Below are 20,564 nucleotides of genomic sequence, written 5' to 3'. Positions count from 1 at the left end.
GGATAATGATTTGCAGTAAAATACCATAACGTAATTACTGTCTACGATTCTACTACTGTAGCGAGAGATTCTGTTTCATCTACTGTAGCAATACTGTAGTATGATTAAGTCACAGTTACTGTTCCTGGATACCTTACCTCTTCTAAGTTATAAAATCCATAAATGTCATTAATCTGACAGGCAATTAGTAGAAATCTAGCTATGAATGCCAACCAGAAAATGAAGAGGGCAGTACTAGCATAACTGCATAACTATGCAACAGTCAGCGAACTCACCTTTTAACCACCCCACCACGGCACTAAATGCAATAAATACAGCCAACCCCTTCTCCTCCACTTTATTCCCCTTTGTTTTTAAACCGCCCTTCCCTCTCCATTTCACCATGCCCCCTCAAAAGCGCAGAGCCAGGACCCAGAGCAGAGCACACACCGCGCTTACTCATAGAAACGGCCATGGCCACCACGGTCATGGCATTGCTCGTGCTCTCGCTGGCCACGGCGTCGGCCGTGGCCACCGGCGCGTCCTGGAGGAGCCAGCGGCCTGAGGCCGACCTCGTGACCGGGCTGCCTGGGCAACCGGCGGTCGGGTTCAGGCATTACGCCGGCTACGTCGACGTCGGCTCTGGCGGCGGCAAGGCGCTCTTCTACTGGTTCTTCGAGGCCGAGCGGGAGCCGGACAAGAAGCCCCTCATGCTCTGGCTCAACGGAGGTACGAATGATCTCTGAGACATTGGGTTGCATCTTTCCTAGTTCTGTAGATCCCGTGATTGTTGTCCACTTGTGATTCTTGCATTTGCTTCTAAGAGGCGTTTGTTTGCTGCAAATTTGGCTACATTCCTTGGCATGCTCTTGTCCCTCCAGCTTCCAACGTGCTAGGATAAATAGCAACTGCCACATACAGCGGTTGATGACACAAACCCAAGTAAAATTCGTAGCAATCTATTCTTGCATTTCCTCTCTGCTCCTTTCTCCGATGAAATGCGTCGGCAAGCCTGAAAGCACAAGCATTCAGGCCATATGGTCACCCACTCACCCTGTTACAACGGAAGAATGATGCTTCCTGGCCAAAAGCTCCACAAAGCAAAGCACCAGAATCCACAGGGGAAGGAGGAGAGCCGAGAGCATGCATCCAGATTTCAGAGCAATGTTCAGGCAAAGCCCTGCCGGTGCAGGAAAAAGACTATGAAAGAGGGCAAAAGGATAAAAGAAGGCTCGGGGCAGTCGTACAGACGGGAGCAGATCCTGCATCCTGATCCTTGAAGAAAGCTTTGCTCGCTCCGGCCGTCGGCGACACGGACAAAGCTAGAGGGACATGACGAATGCGATGCGGTTTCCCCCTGGATTCTTGCCCGGCAGGCTGCAGCACTACTTAACACTGTTAATGATCATAGAGGTAGATATTGTTCTATCTCTTTCGCTTGTCCTTTAGCACTCTTTCACGTGGCTCTAGAGAGGCCAATGGGGCACCACCACCAAGGCACCAAAGGACATCACACTAAAGAAAACGAGAAAACTAAGATTAGAAATGCCAATTCTCGTTGGATCCTTATGCATATACAGAATAGAGTTGATGATAATGCATATGGCCATATGGGTGACTAGATAAGCATGTGGTTGTTTGAAAATAGAGAATCAAGTGTTACAGTTAGAGAGGAGTACTCTTTTGTCATGACGCTTCACAAGTATCAGTGTCAGAGTTGTATCTTTAGGATAATCTTTTTTTTTTTTACAGAAGATGGAGTGTGAACGTGACCATTTTGTTAGTACTACAAAATTGTAGTGCAAAATACTACTTCTGTTTTTTTACCATCATTATTTTTTACTGTAGTAATTTTGATTTTGTATTTTTTCTACAAAAAGTTTATAGATATATAAATCTTTTGTATTATTGGATTCGTTGTGAAATTTACTTTATTAGTATTATATAATTTAAATATTTACACATTCTTTTTAGGAAAAACACAAGTTAAAAATACTACAGAATACAATTGGTGATAAGTAAACAATTACATGAAAGTGCGAGTCTTTGACGTTTTGACCGGCAGGAACAGCAGAGAGCCCTTTCTAGTTGGCAAATCAGCTGTCTCATCTCCCTGCTCTGCGCTCTGTCCTCGCCTTTGCATTTGTTTTTTCAATAAGGCCTCTGTTCAATTTGCTAGTTATACACAGTACTCGTAAAGCCTACGCTGTAAACAATTTCATAGGCCATCTGAGAACTGCAGTGCTGGCCAATCGACAATGGATAAGGCTGTCGAGTGGAAAAATACTATGTCGGTTTGTTTTTATTTTTCATCGTTTTTTACTGTAATAAATTTCATCATCCGTTTTTTTAAAGATTTATAAATATTTAAAAATATGCCATACTAATAAAGTTTGTTTCACGATGAATCTAGCAATGTGAAAGTTTTAAATATTTATAATTTAAAAAAAATAGATAGTCAAATTTACTACAGTAAAATATAGTGACAAGTAAAAATAAATGAAGTTAGTATACTGTAGCAGCTGCATGCTCAAAGATTTCTCTGGTGACTGATGGGGCCATTCATCCATGCGGCGTGCCATTGCAGGACCTGGATGCTCCTCTGTTGCCTACGGTGCCGCGCAGGAGCTGGGCCCGTTCCTGGTCAGGAGCTACGGCACTAGCCTCACTCTCAACGCCTACTCTTGGAACAAAGGCAAGCAAGCAAGCAAGCACACTAGCAACTCTACTATCTTCTAGTTAACGTCTGAATATTTCTTTGAGTTCTTGTCTGATTGGGCGTTGCGTTGCAATGCTTTCAGCTGTGAATCTGCTGTTCCTCGAAGCGCCGGTGGGCGTGGGGTTCTCCTACACCAATCGGACGTCCGACCTGAAGCAGCTCGGCGACCTTGTGACGGCACAGGACTCGTACAGCTTTCTCCTGAACTGGCTCGACAGGTTCCCGGAGTTCAAGAACCGCGACTTCTACATCGCCGGAGAGAGCTACGCTGGTACAGCCCAAAACCTCTGTTTCTTTTTCTTTCTACGAACACAGCAACTAGTCGGAGTGTTGGGTCACAGGCTGCATCGTAATCTGCGACTAAAAATAAATCAGTTCCTGCATCTGCCGTGATACGCTTTTGTAGGGCACTATGTCCCACAGCTCGCGGAGCTTGTCTACGATGGGAACAAAGGGGCGAGCAGAGACAGAGTCATCAACATCAAAGGTTTCATGGTAAGCCTAAGCTCCTTCACGCGGTAACTTAACAAAGAAAGCTGGAACCTCTTATGCTCGCAATCATGCCAATAGGATTGCTAAGTTGCAGTAACTAGCTTTCAAATCGGCATTCGTTAGTGTTCTAGAAAGATAAAGTGAAGAAAAGGAAAAGAGTGCTGTAGCAAAAGATGATTTAAAGATGGGCATAAGCGTGCATGCGGATATACCACGCTCTACGTGCTTTACCGCATTTTTTTTTTAGGGAAATTACCGCTTTTGTTTGTAAGCATCCAATAACCAATATGATAAAGAGCATGGTTTGTGTCAAACCTTTTTAGCTGTGGCAGCAATAATTTCACGCATGCATCGTGCCTCGTGCGCCCTGTGAAAAGCAAAAACATTTCTGCAATTGTACATGGAACTGCAACGATTTCAGTTGAGTAAAAAAAAATCCAGTCTCACATGCTAAATATTAATTTGCTGGTGCACGACGGGAGCAGATCGGCAATGCGGTGCTGAACGACGCCACGGACCAGCTGGGCATGGTGGAGTACGCGTGGAGCCATGCCATCATCTCGGACGAGCTCTACTCGGCGGTGCGGCGGGAGTGCGACTCCTTCAAGGAGGAGGCGGACGGCGGCAAGCCCGGCAAAGGCTGCTCGCCGGCTCTCCGCGCCTTCCTCGGGGCCTACGACGACATCGACATCTACAGCATCTACACGCCGACGTGCCTGTCCTCTTCCCCCGCCGCCGCAGCCACGTCGCGGCGGCCGTCGAGGCTCGTCGCCGCGCCACGCCTCTTTTCCAGACATGTACGCACACTCTCTGAGCGCCACTGACACGAGGCAAGGATATCCTCAAGAAAGCGTATCTTAAATCGATCGGTCCTTTTTTGCCTTGTGATGGTCCGCGTGCAGGATGCGTGGCACAGGATGAAGCGTGTGCCGGCGGGATACGACCCGTGCACGGAGGCATACGTGACGAGCTACTTCAACCGCGGGGACGCGCAGCGCGCGCTGCACGCCAACCGGACAGGCCTGCCCTACCCGTACTCGCCCTGCAGGTGCGCACGCTCGACGCCGCAGCTATTAATTTCTGCAAAATAAAACACGCACCAGCCTACGATCCTTCCAGGTCGTTTCTTCTGTCGACTGACATTGCATCATCTCGCAATTGCTCATCCATCTGCCGCCATGAATGCATTAGCAGCTGCAACCCCTTCTCAGATCTGATGTGTTTGCAACTTGCATGCGCATTGACTCCTCTGCGTCGCACGTACTGATGGTCCGACCATGCGTTTTAGCAGTATCGCCGTACTGCGAAGCTGCACGATTTCAGCATCCGCTCTGACAGAACGTAATTACAATGGATGATTATTTAATCTGTTTGTGCTGCAGTGAGGTCATACGTAAATGGAACGACTCGCCGGCTACCATACTGCCCATCCTGAAGAAGCTCATGGGCGCCGGACTGCGCATCTGGGTTTATAGGTACTCTACCCTGTGCAGTAGCTAGTAACCGCTCGTTGTATACGTGGGTGCCTTACGTTCTTACTGATACTGAGCTACGTGGCCGAACCAAACCGGGGGACGGCACATTGCAGCGGCGACACGGACGGGCGGGTGCCGGTGACGTCGACGCGGTACAGCATCAACGCCATGGGGCTGCGGCCGCGGGAGAGGAAGAAGAGGCCCGCTGCGACGGGGGCGGAGTGGGGCGGGTGGCGGGCGTGGTACTACAGGCAGCAGGTGGCCGGGTGGGCGGTGGAGTACGAGGAGGGGCTCACGCTGGTGACGGTGCGCGGCGCGGGGCACCAGGTGCCGCTCTTCGCGCCGGAACGCTCGCTCGCCATGCTCTACCACTTCCTCCGGGGCCAGGCCCTGCCGGCCTCGCGCTCACGCTAGCTACCGACTCGCGCCTGATGCTAAGTAGTAGCCGTTTTGCTTAGGCACATGCTAGAGCTTGACTAGGTAATGCAATGGTGTTGTGTGAATGCACCTCTGTAACCCTCTGTAACTTGTACCGACAGAAACGGCAATCCTCTGAAATTCTTTTGTCCCTCGTGCAACAAACCTCGTTTTCTGCAAGCTTGCTGTGTAAACAAAAAGCCCGTAACCAAGAGAACAGGGGCAAGGAATATGCTGCGGTTAAGGTCAGGTATGTTTCAGTACAGATTGTGTTCACAATTTGTAAGTTGAAACAAAGGCTCTCATCACAATCCAGCTGGTAACAATACAGCCCCAGCTTGCAACAACATAGTAATCCAAGTTTCATCAACTTCTGAAGATTATATCATTCAGCTTCTTACAATCCATAAGATGTTTTTCACAATCTCGGCTAAAACAAACTTACAATCCATAAGATGTTTTTCACAATCTCGGCTAAAACAAACCGGTCCTAATACATGCAATAGCCGCCTCCTGGTGATTTTCTGCACGGGCGGCTTACTGCAAATAGAGGTTTCGAAATTACAAGTGCCCTCAACGAGTGACAAACTACCATTTGAAGGAACATCTATAGCCCAGAATCATTTGAGAAAAAAAGGTAAGGTGTGACGACCGGCAACAAAAACTTTTCTTTTACTGGCGCTAAATGAAGCAGTTTAACCACAAGCTACAGTTGTCATAATAACAACAAATAATGGAGTGTGGGAAAGGGAAACTGCTCCATCTGAAACAATACAAAGAAACGATGTGCTCAAGTTCTTGGCTGTGATCCAACATCAAATAAGTACCAGATTCCAAAAGTCGAGCATGGGAGGCTAAAACATAAGGAGGATCGATCAGATAAAGTGCTCCCAACTATGATAAGAACAACCAAGCAGCGAGCCGTAATGTAGCTCTGGGCACAAACAGGAATCAGAAATGATAAATCTAAAATGTAGAATCAACGCTCATGAACTCATTTTATAGTTATATTGACAAGGGGGAAAACAGTGTTTATACCATAAAATCTCCAGTTCACAGGACCAGACCAGAATCAAGCTCACATCATTTGGAACTCTAGACATAAATCCTTGGTCGAACTGAACATCAAATTGGGTGCTCAAATATTCCTGCAATGGCATTATATAGTTGGTGATTTACACAGGTTTTAGTATTACTATTCTACCTGCTAAACAGCATGTAATCTGTTCCTTGCACAACCAAAAGCAAACTTGACAGCAATCATGATATATAAACAACCACTAGTAGATTGCAATTTCAAATTTAAAAGGATGTGGTGTCAATGTGCCATACAGCTATGTTTACGTAAACTAATTGACAAATGAGCTAACAATAGTTGTAGTAAAACGAGTTGTGAAGGGAATCCCGTTGTGAAGGAATTTTCGTTCCCTTCAGCGCTCCAACGGTTTCCCTTCACGATTCCAGTCACGAAGGGATTCTCAAGAATCAAGATCATTCCCTTCAGGACGGGATTATCTCTCCTTTCCCTTTACGATTCCTCTTGAAGGGAAGCTGTTGAAGATGAGAGAAAATAAAGAGAATGGAAATGAGGAAGGGAATCGGGAAGGAAACGAAATGAAAGGAATATGGTTGGAGATGGGGAAGGGAATCGGCCAGAGAAACTGGATTCAATCTTCAATTTGTTTGGAGTTCTTCAAAAGACAGAATTGCAGAGCATACATCAACGATTCAACGTAGTTAAAAAAAGGTGGCTTCAAATGTAGGCCATATGCCATCAAGCCTTAAATGAGCCAAAGGATACTCTTTTAGTCCTAGAGAACTCTGGAGATAAGCTCTTGAGCCACATGGAATTGTGTAAATACAACCAAAGAAGCTAATTGTTGTATGTGCTGTCTAAACCACCGTCTACATGTGATGTGGTGGTGTATTGCATACAGCAGGGAGCTATACTATTACATGCCCTTACATCAGATGTAGAAAATTATTGGACCCAACCTAAGCCCTATTGAGCTCTAAATGAAAGAAATATTGTTGTCAGCATCTCAGAATGTTCAATTATATGCAGTATTAGGTATTAGCATTAGGTCCTTGGAAGCTCCTAATGAGCCCAAAAGTGTTTTCAGTTTAGTCAAATATTGGGTAGTTTTAATCAGTTGGTCCCGAAGCATGACCATGCTTAGGTTAATATGTTGTATTAGTATAACATGAGGACAGTACTAGAAATCATCGCACATAAGAGATGATTTTTGTTGAGTAATGGTATTATGGAACATATGATTTTAAACAGCCTATCTTTAAAGTAATATGTAAGAGTCCCTTCCAATTTCTGATATAGATGAATGAAAATCCTATCACACCAATGGAGAAATGAAACGAAAGCCTCACTCAATTCTCAATAGACAGACTGTATTTGAACAGAGCCCTCACAAAAGAAAGCTACAAAGTGCTATGAAACATACTAGTGGGAAAAACTCTCTTGTTTAGAGAATGACACGATGTTGGTGAATTGTCAGACTAGCTCAATACAGTAACATTGCATATAGGCATATAGCTAAGAGTAAAAACACAACTAAAAAATATCAAATACAATACGCAGTGATAATCAGCATTTCAGAACTGTTAACGGTATTCCCAACTAGCCCCAATACAAAATCCAACATAATGTTGTGAAAATTCAATTTCTGATCCTTTAACACAGGATAAATTGATTTCAGAGAAGAGAAAGACCTTTGACAATTCATCTATCAATATCAACGGGGCGGAAACTAGATTGCATTCATTATCAGCAACAGATCAATTCAAGTACCAAAATAACAATCTAGCTAGTGGATAAGGCCCAGCAGCTAGAGTAATAAGTTATTAACCTCATGTAAGAATTAAATCATAAATCCAACAACACAGCTACCGGAACGCAGAAAAGTTGCACCTTGTGACCATCCATCATGCTGGGGATGGCTCCTCCGTTCCCTTATTCGCCTCACCTCCACCTCCGCCGCCGTTTGGCAGATCAGAACCAACGGCATCCGATACAAGAGAGACAGGGCGGTGCTCAATGACCTCGTCGACGAGCCCCCAATCGTGCGCCTCTTCTGGGTCCATGAACATGTCGCGCTCCATGCACTGCTCGATGCGGTCGATGGCCTGGCCCGTATGCTTGGCGTAGATCTTGTTGAGCCGGTCGCGCACCTTGAGGATCTCCTTGGCGTGGATGGCGATGTCGGACGCCTGCCCCGACGCGCCGCCCGAGGGCTGGTGGATCATGACCCGCGCGTTAGGCAGCGCCCGCCTCTCGCCGCGCGCGCCGGCGGCGAGGAGGAGCGAGGCCATGGACGCGGCCTGGCCGATGCAGAGCGTGGTGACGGGGGACCGGATGTACTGCATGGTGTCGTAGATGGCGAGGCCCGCGGTGACGACGCCGCCGGGGGAGTTGATGTAGAGGTGGACCGGCTTGGCGGGGTTCTCGGACTCGAGGAAGAGCAGCTGCGCGACGACGAGCGAGGCCGTATCGTCGGTGATGGGCCCGTGGATGCAGACGATGCGCTCCTTGAGCAGGCGCGAGAAGATGTCGTAGGCGCGCTCCCCGCGGGAGGTGTGCTCGATCACCATGGGCACCAGCCCGTACTCACGGCGCGGGGAGTAGCCTGACGCCGCCAGCAGCGGCGCGCGCGGGGATGAGGAGGAGAGGAAAGCCCGCGGGGCGACGGCGGCGAGGCGGCGCAGCATGTCGGCGGCGCGGCGGCGGCGGCGCTAGGGTTTAGGGGATTGGGTTTGGGTTTGGGGCCGGGCGCGGCAGCGACGAGGTGAGGCTGAGACGAGACGGTGCGGGCAAGAGACAGAGGAGTGGGGCCGGCGGCAGGATGCATGGTGGGGTCGGGGCGGAAATGGTTACTGTGACGAGAACTGCCCTATGACGTGAGCCCACGCATCAGTGATTATGCTACAGGTCAGTTAGACAGTTACGTTAGGGAGCCTCGTCCGTCGGGAGGTAGGTTCTGCAGGAAGCTATCAGTGGGGGTTGGGGTGGCTTGTAGGTGACCGTGAGACGAGGGGTTTCAATTTTGTTTTCTAATTTTTTTCACCGGTGAAAATTCCAAAATTTTGTTAATTTTTGGTTATTTTTTATCTGCTCTGCAAAAATCAGATATTTCATTATTTTTGAAATTTTGATAAAAAAATTTAAAAACTGAACGAAATTTAATTCAGGGTGAGGTCGCGGAGGCGGAAGAGGAAATCTTGTGAGCTACCGCAAGGTAGGCGACTGACGGGTGCAGTTGTTGTTGCTTTTCATGGTGGGCCGAGCTTTTTGGTCCTTTCTCAGGAGGGCCTTGAAGCTTCAGATTAGCACTTTGGGCTCTTTGGGAAATAAGCATGAGTCTCCACTTATTTGAGCTATGGACTTTAGAGGTTGCTGCATAAGAAAAAAGTTCTCACAAAAAATAAATAGGAAAAAAAAATCTCAATTATCGCTCGACTCTGTTTGTCTGTCTAAACTGTAAAACCAGGTGCAATTTACCTCTTAATTAATTTTAATGATGGTTTCGTACTTACGTGATGACAACTCAGTCTGTCGTACTTGTAATGTTTCGGTAATATGGTATAAAAAATTCATAAAAATCACAAAAAATTCTAAAAATACTATAGACATTTCTAAGACCTTCTATGGAAAAAAGTTCAAAAACAATATTCTTTGCATCATATTTCATAGAGAAGAAGCTTGAAAAAAAGAAAAAGCATGCTTTAAAAAGCGCATAACTCATTTATTAACTCATGTCCTGAAAAATATTAACATGCGAATATGTGTAGAGCGTACTTAAAAGGATCTATAAAATTAGTTTTACTTTATTTAGAGTTCTATTAATCTATTATATATATTAAAGATGCAAGGTTTAGAGGGATTTTAGGGACAAGTTACTGTAATTTAGGTTCACGTGGGTCACAGATATGTGCATGTATGTGTGTCTATATATATATATATATATGTGTACGTATACATATATTTTTTAAATTCCAGAAAAATAGCAAAAGGAATAATAGTTATATTGATAAATCAGTTAAAATAATCTAAAATTCATAGGAAAATATCTAAAACTAAAAAAAGGGTTTGTATTACTGTCGTCTAAATGTTAAAATTACGTGCATGCATGAAAGTACCACTGTTTTTTCCCATAATTAAATAAATATTTTAAATATTAATATATTCATAAATAAATATTGAGATGCTCAAAATTGGTAAACCAAATTTTTTAGTCTTATTTTATCATGCTCTATGCAAAAAAATGAGCGCGGTGTAGGCGCACTAATTAGCCTAGTTTCTCCATAATTTTTACAAAGTTCACAAGCATAAAAGTTACATGTTAAAAAAAAGCACTATAATTAACTTTTTAATGTCTACCATTATTTTTCCTCCACATAATTGTTTAAGTAAACTACTAAAGTGGTTTCACTAATTTTGGGAGTGTGATGGATTAGTTATGAATTAATCTAGTTGTAACACATTTACTCAATCATGCATATTACAATAACGATTTCATGATTTCATGTATTTTTTAGAATATAGAAGATTGTGTAAGAATATAAAAAATTGGTTTCATGATTTTTGGATTAGCAAATAATTAACTATGCATTTAACTAGATTTAGCAAATAAAATTTCTCACTGAAAATATAAAAAAATGCATGCGTATAAATAATTTTGTCATGTAGATATTTTTACAAGGAAACTAACAAACTTTGTTTCACTCAATTTGAATAATTAATTATCGATTTTACAAGGAAGTCAACTAAAACCAACATGTTCACTTTATGCTGGTGAACTTTATAAAAATCATGAAAAAATTAATAAAACTTTAAATGAAACTTTATAGATCCTCTTAAGTACACTCTACACACAATAAATATGTGTTTATGTGTTAATATTTTCCTTAATATGAGTTAATAAATGAGTTGCACGTTTTTTTAAGCTTTCTCTATATGAAATATGATGCAATGTATATTATCTTTGATTTTTTTTCGCAAAAGGTCTTAGCATTGTATCTAGTATTTTTTAAAAATTTGCAATTTTTATGATTCTTTTAAATGATTTTTTATGCCATATCAGTGAAACGCGAACAACAAGTTAAGCTGAATTGTCATCACGTAGGACGAAACACTATCAAAATCAATTAAGGAGGTAAATTGTATTTGAATAGTTAGATGAGGTGAGATATTTGATTTTACGATTCAGGGGATAAACAGACTCGAGCAATAGTTAAAGTATGTAATATAGACTTTTTTTAAAGAAATGGTTTTCAGCCCAAACCATTATCGGTCTATGGTTTCCAATTACTTACCAAAAAAATAATGGTCTTCGGCCCAATTATCGGTCTCCTGCTCTGAACCATCTACAACACGACCCTTTCAATACAAGTGTGGTGGTTTTTCTGACGAACCAACTATTGTGGTTTTGGCTGACGTGTCATTTGTGGCAAAAATGCAAAATTGTTGAGCACGCGGCTAGTCAATTAAGGATCTTTTTTGGCTGAATAAATAGTTGACAATGCAGACAATAGAGGAGGAAGAGATGAGTCTTAGTCTAAATTAATCATATGACGTTGATTGATCTGCTGACTAATCATTGTTCGCAATGTGATCTGCTGACAAATTGTTGTTCGCAATGGCCGAGGGTTGAAAGAGTATAGTATTTTCCCTCCAGTTTTTGTCTCGTGAAATGCAAAGTTATCTTTTCCACGCTCACGCCTCCTACCCCCCCCCCCCCCCCCAAATGTCCTCCTCTATTTGAGGTTAGGCAGAAGAGGTGGGAAAGAAATTTAGATCATTTATCAAAAAATCTCTATAAGACTCTGATACATGCCGTCTTTTTTTGATCTAATAGCTAATATGTGTAACTGAAAGAAATAATAAAACACGTGATATGCACCAGAGAAGATCTTTTTTAGATCAGATATCATATAATTTCCTTTTAAAGAGGTGAGCCTCCTTTATCTTGCGTCTGCTCCTCATGGCTAGGTGTTTTGTACTGTAGCGCAGCATGCCAGCAACTATTAGTACTGTATTAGGCAGATTAACTTGCTACCCTTCACCTGTTCATACGATAGTACAAACGAAGGTATAAAGGAAAAAAATTACATTCATACGTAATTAAACAGTAGCACAACAGACAGGTTTGTTATTAAAATTATTATTTCGTGTGAATAAGTAGCATAATAAGGATTAATAGAAGTACTAATTTGAAAAATAGGTTCTAAGGATTTTTTTTGAGCCGCGATTAAAGTTTTTGGAGGGAGATGCTGGATTTCTATGCTCTCATATGTACGAGGAAATAAATGAGCGAGGTGAAAAAAAATTACATGCACAGATAATTGAATAGCAATATAATACACATGTTTGTTGTGTAAAATTATTTTATAGAAAACATGGAGAAAGTACTAATTAAAAAATGCAGTTGCACGGATTTTTTTAGGCTGGTGATTGAAGTTTTTTTAAGGAAGATGTTGAAATTCTCTAGTTCCATGTGTACGAGGGAATAGAGCAATATATTTTGTCCTTATTTTTTAAATGGAATAAATATTTTTTATTTTGGTAGATATGAACAATAGCTACAGGACTACACAATGCTGCTATAATACACTGTACTGATGCAGTGCGGTCCACGCGTCAAGGACAGTAGCTACTGTGAGACAGTCCCTAAGAGCTCCCAGATCCCGGGCCCTTTAGGATGCCACAGTGAGGGAGAGGCCCTGAGGGCTCATCTATCCCTTGTCCTTTAGATATAGGATATATATGTGCCGACACCACGAAAATGTGCAGGTGCATTTCTGCCCGATTGCTATTTTGTGAAAGAAGCACCTTCTCCAACAATTTGAACGACGTGGTTGAAGCTAGTGAACAATAACGATTGCCCAATCAATTCATGAACAAAGCCCGCCGCCTAATAATCTGCTAGTCTGTTACTATTTTTTGTCGGCGTCTGTATCCGCGCCATGTCACTGGTACCACGACACTATCGATGATCAGTAATCGTCGGCACGTATCGCCTCGTTTCACTACCGGATTTGTACAGAAAACACCCAAGAAAACGACGACCGCTGCTCGGCAACATGCACAGTTCAGAGCTATGAAGAAACACAACAGTAATATATTCCTTTCGGACACAAGTTAGAATTTATTCGATGTGTATGTTTGAAAACCAAGAAGCCAGTCAGCGAGTTCATACGTGGAGTTTTGACAGCCTTATGGTTCTCGGTCCACCAATTCTCTGCTTAACAGTGTATTCGCTTTGTTAAAAAAATATGTTTCGTTTAACCACGTTTTCAACTTTTCTAAAGGCCACCCTGCACGCCATACTCCAAAGTGACCATATATCCACAGTTTTTTGCATGCAGATGCTACCGCACTGGCGACCAACGGTGGTCGGCACTAAGTGGCACCTGAGCAAGTGAGCACATACGAGCTCCGACCACATATTCTGGCAATTTCCCGTACCCAGCCCAGCGAAAAGTCTCGTCCAGCCGGCAAGAACGCAATTGGATCAGGCCCGTGGTCCTGCAGGTGATGGGCTGATGGCACACACGTATAGTGGCTTGCTATTTTAAGTTGACACATCGATCTCGCAGGTCCTAGTTAACACCTCCATCTCGTGGAAAATGTGCCGCATAAATGCGTAACATAGACATGATTGATCGCTACGTGGAAGAACAATTAATAGGTGAATGGAACTACAAACAGCTCGAATTTGCAAGGAGACAGCCTTGACCACTCGCTTATATATTGTCAAGTAATTTACAAAGTGCATAAAACACCACATGAATCATATGCACCGTTTTACACGCTCTCAACCACAGGCATTGCAGAAAAGAGTCAGAGTCGATGACATCGTCGCTGACAGGTGAAAATCTCTCTCGCATCCACCATAGGCGACAAAGACTCGCTCGAATCGATGCTCTGCCCTGTTTCGTTCAGTAGGCAATTGTGCCCCGAAACCGGCGACGAATATTCGAATCACCTGGAGCGACACGGTCGGTGCTGTAAGACGCGTGCATGTATGTGAGCCCGTTCCCCGACTGGCCGGCGCATCGAGCGAACCGCGAGCTCCCTTGGAAAAGGTGGCGCCATTAAACAAACGGGAAAGAGCGAGCCAGCGGGGCGCGGGCGGCTATAAAACCCCACGCACGCTGCGTTCGTTAGCTCGCCCAGGTCCTAAACACGCAGGTCCAACACGCGCCGAGGACGACGTAGCCTTTCCGGTCGGACATCGGTCGCGACTTCCGCGCGCGCGCATGGGGGCCGAGGCAGCGATGATCCAGACCGCCGTACTCCTCGTGCCGTTCCCGGCGCAGGGCCACGTCACGCCCATGCTGCACCTGGCGCGCGCCCTCGCCGCGCACGGCGCCGCGGCCACCGTCGCCGTCCCGGACTTCATCCACCGCCGCATCGCCGGCATCGTGGAGGGCGGCGACGGCGTGGAGCTCGCGTCCATCCCCAGCGGCATCACGGAGGGCAGCGGCGCTGGCAACGACGAGACCCCAGGGTTCGGCGCCATCGCGCAGGCCATGGAGCACCACATGCCCGCGCACCTGGAGCGCATGCTGACACGCCGCCGGCCGGCCGTCGCCTGCGTCGTCGTCGACGTGCTGGCGTCGTGGGCCATCCCCGTGGCCGCGCGCTGCGGCGTGCCGGCCACCGGGTTCTGGCCCGCGATGCTCGCCAGCTACCGCGTCGTGGCCGCCATCCCCGAGCTCATGGAGAAGGGGCTCATCTCGGAATCTGGTATGAAACTATGAATGGATATTATGATATCATATTTACAGCTTCCTTGCTCCGAGTTGCACCGGACAAGTAACATGACAGAGTTGACCTTGCGATCGAGTAAACTAAAAAAAATTAAGCTTGGCGGCAGAAATAGGGTTGCATGCAATCATACGCCGCAACAACTGTTAGTTCGATTGGTGCTTTGTGATCCTTCTGGATCATGTGGGCAGCAGGGCAGGCATGATACTAAATCATAGGCCTCTGGTACTACTATACGATGTCTTTGTCACATAAAAGCGTTGTCACTTAATATTTGTTTAGGCAAACCTGGAAGCTTAATTATTTCATAGTTCTCCTCATATAAAGACTTGTTTTTTTGCACCACTTGGATCAGTGATCGATTTCTACGTTTGTCGTAAATATAATTAGTTACTTCTAATTACGTAAATCAATAGTTCAACCTGCACTAAAGGTAATTGCAAGAGTACACTCAGGGCATGCGAGTTTATTGTTTTGTTCTTGAGAATGCAAGTCTACGATGCATTGCACTTTCCACACCAAGCGTGCCATGCTACTGCGTCGTGGACTACTACATATAAGGGCATTTTAGTCTCTTGACACACTTGTCGGAACAAAAATAATTCCTTTTCAGGCACGTGTGGTTGAGTAGGAGTATAGTAGTATTTTCACAGTTGCAGGATGTCGTCGTCGTAGCGCAGTGCAAACAAGCAGGACTGCACCGGTTCCATGCTTACTCGATAGCTTAATCAGCTTAGCCATCTGTAGCTGCTTTGCTTGGCAAACTAATATTAAGCATGATTGGAATCTGCCATGTGTTGCCTTCAATTGAAGGTTGCAACAGCCGGGTTGGGACGTCGCAACCTTTCATTTTCTTTCTTCTTTTGGTCCCGCTCCGGTCTCGATCCAACTATCCTCCTAGTGCTCTGGATCTGATCCAACTATCGTCTGCCCCGGCTGGCCCAGCTCCACATTTTCTTTCACTATTTTTGAGACCGACCTTGTCGTACATTTTTAGCTCAGTTTTGGCCCAGCAGCTGGATCACATCACATCTTGCAAAGTTGACTTCGCAGGACACGTGATATGTTCCTTCTCGATCTCCATCTGCACGTTGATCTAGACTCCTGGATAATAAAGAGTAATTAGGGCCTGAGCTCGTGTCATACTCTTTCCAATTCAAAATACAGGTCGTACTAGGATTAAAAAAAGTCCAACTTAAAAATTTTGGTTTAACAATTAGTCAAATTATATGTATGTTAAGTATATAGAAGATATATCAATATATTTGTATTTCATATATCTTTTAATAAGATATTGGTTTCGTAGCAGTAGGTAATATATTGTAAGAGAAATTAATAATCAAATTATATTTTAAAAGACTTTCTCAAATTATAATGCACCATAGAAAAAGAAATGGAAGGACTAAAATAAAACAAACTAACAAGGTGGCCCACGCTATTAGCGTGGCTAGCGCCTCGCTACAATATTTTTGTTAGATAATCTTTGATTAAAAATTAGTCTCTTTAGTTTTTTTATGAGCTTAGTGTCGTTTAGTTGCAAAACGTATAAAATTAGAAAAAGAAATAAAAATTATGTTAGTGAAAAAGAAAATTATTTATACTTCAAATTTATACCTGATTCGTATACACATATTGGTTCGATTCGTATATGTTTTGATCAACTGTCAAAATTGTGCGTTAAGGTGTAAGCAACTCAACCAAAATCAGAATATGTTTGCTTTTCTTTCGTGCTGTGCCTTGCCTGCTGCCTGCTTCAAGTGACAACTTAGTAAGAATTTTCAATTTTTTTTCATTATTTTTATTATGAATTTTAGCTATTGATTAATTGTATTTTACATGGACTCTTTATTTAGGTATTTGATTTTTTATAAGACTATATTTGGTATAGATCCTTATTTTTTCTATCCTAACTCCAATTTTAATTATTATTTATTTTATTTTATTTGGACTCTTTATTTAGATATTTTGCTTCCCAAACCGTATAAAAATTGAACAGTTAATTTTCTATAATTTTTAATTCTAGATTTAGGTATTTATTAATTGTATTTGATATGAACTCTCTTTTTTTTTTTCAAATTTAGCTATTTATTAATCATATTTTACATTAACTCTTTAATTTTATCTAAACCGTTAGATGTTCGTAATAATAAGTGACATAGATTTTTTTTCCAATTAACATGTAATAGCATGTTTCCTTAAAAATAAATATGGTGATTTTTTTCTCCTTATATAATAATATAATATACATCCTCCGCATAGATAATCTTTACGCCACATCTGGAGCACTTTTCTTGGGTGGTGGCTCTGATCTTTTGCCGAAAGAAACTTATTCAAAGTTAGCCGTGCCACGAGCTGTTCCAGGAAAGGTACGGCAAAGTGGTCCCAGCGATGTGTAACTTTTTCCCAAATAGGGAGCCGTGGATAATCGATCAATCTATAATAGAGGTGGTATCCGGTGACGTGCAATTGGCATCTGCCCGGAAGAGGACAAGATGGCTTGTCCTCCCCGGGCGATTGGCCCAGAAGTAAACAAGTACAGTGATGCCTGTTTGCATGGTGAAACATTAGTAATCGCCACGTCAGATGATGCTCGGGCACGAGCTGAAGGTCACCTTAGTGTGCGTCAGTGCCTGCGTCCGATGGCCTGGTCCAGTGCGTGCCATGCATTTCGACACGCGTGAGACATAAAAGCATCTCTAACGGACTCTTAAAAACTCACTTTTTATATCCTCATTTAGAGAGTTATCTTAATAAAATTTTAACTCAATATTGCTTTACTCTTCAACTAATTTCCTATATCTCATTTTTTATATTTCAATAGCTCTATCTCTTATCTCACCAATGGATAAACCCTATGTATCATTACCCTTTTATCATTTTCTCTCCTTTTACTTTTCTCACTGGTGACATTCACTACCATCGGTATTGTGAGCTCCACGACGGCGCGACCTCGGCCCACGCCGCTTCTTCTTCATGGGCACCGCCGCCCTTTGCCCCCACGACGAGATTCTGTATGCGGCGTGGTTGCCATACCGACACTAGCATCGGTGCCAGCACAGGCTCCAGCTATAGTGCGGCTGGGTACAGAAAGAGCTCCTAGGAAGGCGCTCGGCATCGCAAGCTCGCTTGAGCAGTCTTCGTCGTCGCGCCCCACCCCCAGCAAGCCGAAGTGCGAGCTGCCGTCCACAGAGTTGAGGACGGACGAGCTCGACGTGCCCGAGTCTGTCGATGATGCCACATCGAGATCCAGGGCGGAGGCTGGTGGAGTCGACCGGGCGAAGGCGGGGTTGGGCCGGGTGGGGAAGGGTCAACTGGAGGAGAAGCCAGAGGCAGGCGAGAAAGGGTTGGGTAAACGGTCTCGGCGTACCAGACAGCGGCACATGTGCACGAAGGGGCGGACAGAGCTACACCACGGCGTACCAGGTGGCGACGCGCGTGCGAGAGGGAGGGAGGGGAGGCGAGGTCGAGGGAGCAGGTCCGAGCGGGACTAGGCCACGGGAGTGTTTTTTTTTTCAGCAGGAGGGTGCTGATAGCGAGCCTCGGTCGCTTCTCAAAAATAGCTAGCGAATGGACCGATTTAAGGAGTCACTAAAGATACAGAGCCGAATACCTAACCTGTTAGAGCTCTTTTTCGTCCAACTTTCCAAATATAGCTATAGGCTACTCTCTTAGAGTTGCTATAACGTCATCACGATCAAGTGCGCTGGTGTACGTGCATGTAGTGGACTAAGTAGAACCTACGAATTTTGTACTGGTATTGTGCACTTGTCGCGTACTGTTTCCCTGAACCACCTGCTGATTCCAATTCTGACGTGAAGGTACACCTATCTCGCCGTCGAATCAATCCGACAACGAGCAAATCATTCAGGACCAGATGATCCGAGGCCTCAAGATTCTGCCGGCGCAGGTGGAGCTGCGCACCAAGGAGCTGCCGTGGCTCGTCGGCGACTCGGTCACCCAGAAGTCGAGGTTCGCCTTCTGGCTCCAGACCTTGCACCGCGCGAGGAGCTTCCGCGCGGTCCTCGTCAACTCCTTCCCCGACGAGGCCGGCGAGGATGTCGGGCACCTGTCAAAACAGAGTCCACGGATCCTCCCAGTAGGGCCGGCGTTGCTACCTGGCCTCGGCAGCAGCGCCGAGCGCACGAAGGGCAGCACCGACGCCGTCGCTTCACCGCAACCGTGCAGCAACAAGAACCCCAGCATGTGGCGCGCGGACTCGAGCTGCATCGGGTGGCTGGACGCGCAGCGCGCGGGGTCGGTGGTGTACGTCTCGTTCGGCAGCTGGGTCGGGCCGATCGGGCCCGACAAGATCCGGGAGCTCGCGCTGGGGCTGGAGGCCACGGGTCGCCCGTTCCTGTGGGCGCTCAAGAGAGACCCCTCGTGGCGCGCGGGCCTTCCCGACGGGTTCGCCGAGCGCATCGCGGCCGCGGGGCGCGGCAAGGTGGTGGACTGGGCGCCGCAGGAGGACGTGCTCAGGCACCGCGCCGTCGGGTGCTACCTCACGCACTGCGGCTGGAACTCGACGCTCGAGGCCGTGCAGCACGGGGTGCGGCTGCTGTGCTACCCGGTCTCCGGGGACCAGTTCATTAACTGCGCGTACATCACCGGCCTGTGGGAGATCGGGCTCAAGCTCGGCAGCATGAGCAGAGACGACGTGAAGGACCGCATCGCGAGGATCATGGAAGGCGACGACGGGAGGCGTTTGCAGGAGAATGTCAGGTTGCTACGGGAGAAAGTCGTGACGACGGAGGCGAGGCGCTCGGCGGACAGAAACGTCAGGTCTTTCGTGGACGAGATTAAGAAGGATCAGCCGCTGTTGATGCAAATATACAGCGTATTGTAGCGATCCATGTGATGTACATTATCCTTTTCCCCCTTCACGATTGAAATGGTTATGATCCATATCTAACAAGAGGACCTGTCGCGAAATTTCGTTCTAGCAAGCTGAAACAAAGGGATCATGACAAGTTTCTCAGTGGCACGCTTTCACTTCTGGACACCTGGTCAGCATTGCACTCGTCAGCAAAAGATGAGAGCGTCGTGCAATTCGATCGGTTTACAGAATGCAACGTACGCGAAAGCTACATAACACTATACAGATTACGAAGTGCCACGTTTTTGGCATTCAGTGCTTGTGAATCTGACTCTCCGGTCGGCACTCTCGCACTCTTCAGTCGCCAGTCGCTAACGACTGGTGACGGCTGTGTCCTTGAACACGAGCCAAATTCTTGGTTCGCTACCTTCGCAGCTCTATTTTAACCGGTCTCGGTTCTCGGTGAACGTGTATCATGCAACTGGGTTCGTCCCTCTCCCTGACGACGAACTCAGTCGCAGATGGCTGGGAGGTGCATTTCCGTTCCAAGCACATAAAAGAATCAGCCGTGAAAAGTACAGTAGAGTCCACAAGTCTCGCCAGTGCGTGCAGAGTAGGATTGCATGCAGCAGGCGCTTGGACGTGGTTGAAACGGCGTGACAACACGATTTCGCATGTGATGATATACGATCTTTTGGGAGAAGATCGGGGATTGGTCGATGCGTCCAAATGGAGTGGGCTGTTTCTGAAGGCCGAAAAGCAAAAGGGGCATTGAGGGGGCACTTGTGATCCAGAGCACCCAAGTGCCAAAAGTCGGATGCAGGGACGGACCCGCCACGATTGATGGGTATTCTCTGGAATACTCAACAATTTAGCAAAAAAATA

General features: G+C 45.5%; 2 protein-coding genes and 1 pseudogene across 2 annotated transcripts; 2 read left to right on the top strand and 1 right to left on the bottom strand.

The window, feature by feature from the left end:
- Positions 1-428: 428 nt before the first annotated feature.
- Positions 429-5,357, top strand: LOC133888091 (serine carboxypeptidase-like 35). Its single transcript, XM_062328205.1, has 8 exons — positions 429-708; positions 2,567-2,674; positions 2,781-2,969; positions 3,105-3,193; positions 3,676-3,987; positions 4,093-4,238; positions 4,573-4,665; positions 4,779-5,357. The coding sequence occupies exons 1-8, from the start codon at positions 453-455 to the stop codon at positions 5,077-5,079; spliced, it is 1,494 nt and encodes a 497-aa protein (XP_062184189.1). The 5' UTR covers positions 429-452; the 3' UTR covers positions 5,080-5,357.
- A 710-nt stretch (positions 5,358-6,067) lies between these two features.
- On the bottom strand, positions 6,068-8,960 carry LOC133888092 (uncharacterized; annotated as a pseudogene).
- A 5,139-nt stretch (positions 8,961-14,099) lies between these two features.
- On the top strand, positions 14,100-19,805 carry LOC133887704 (UDP-glycosyltransferase 82A1-like). Its single transcript, XM_062327674.1, has 2 exons — positions 14,100-14,845; positions 18,685-19,805. The coding sequence occupies exons 1-2, from the start codon at positions 14,356-14,358 to the stop codon at positions 19,707-19,709; spliced, it is 1,515 nt and encodes a 504-aa protein (XP_062183658.1). The 5' UTR covers positions 14,100-14,355; the 3' UTR covers positions 19,710-19,805.
- Positions 19,806-20,564: the final 759 nt, after the last annotated feature.

This window comes from Phragmites australis, chromosome 13, assembly GCF_958298935.1.
Source record: "Phragmites australis chromosome 13, lpPhrAust1.1, whole genome shotgun sequence".
NCBI classification, from domain to species: domain Eukaryota; kingdom Viridiplantae; phylum Streptophyta; class Magnoliopsida; order Poales; family Poaceae; genus Phragmites; species Phragmites australis.
The sequence above is the reverse complement of the archived record's forward strand: the minus strand, read 5'-3'. Positions and strand labels throughout refer to the sequence as shown.

Excerpts from the sequence above, each read along its gene's own strand:
- LOC133888091 (XM_062328205.1), top strand. The coding sequence starts at position 453 with ATGGCCACCACGGTCATGGCATTGCTCGTGCTCTCGCTGGCCACGGCG. Across the intron at positions 709-2,566 it reads CATGCTCTGGCTCAACGGAG|GACCTGGATGCTCCTCTGTT; the intron begins GTACGAATGATC and ends GTGCCATTGCAG. Across the intron at positions 2,675-2,780 it reads CGCCTACTCTTGGAACAAAG|CTGTGAATCTGCTGTTCCTC; the intron begins GCAAGCAAGCAA and ends CAATGCTTTCAG.
- LOC133887704 (XM_062327674.1), top strand. The coding sequence starts at position 14,356 with ATGGGGGCCGAGGCAGCGATGATCCAGACCGCCGTACTCCTCGTGCCG. Across the intron at positions 14,846-18,684 it reads GGGGCTCATCTCGGAATCTG|GTACACCTATCTCGCCGTCG; the intron begins GTATGAAACTAT and ends TCTGACGTGAAG.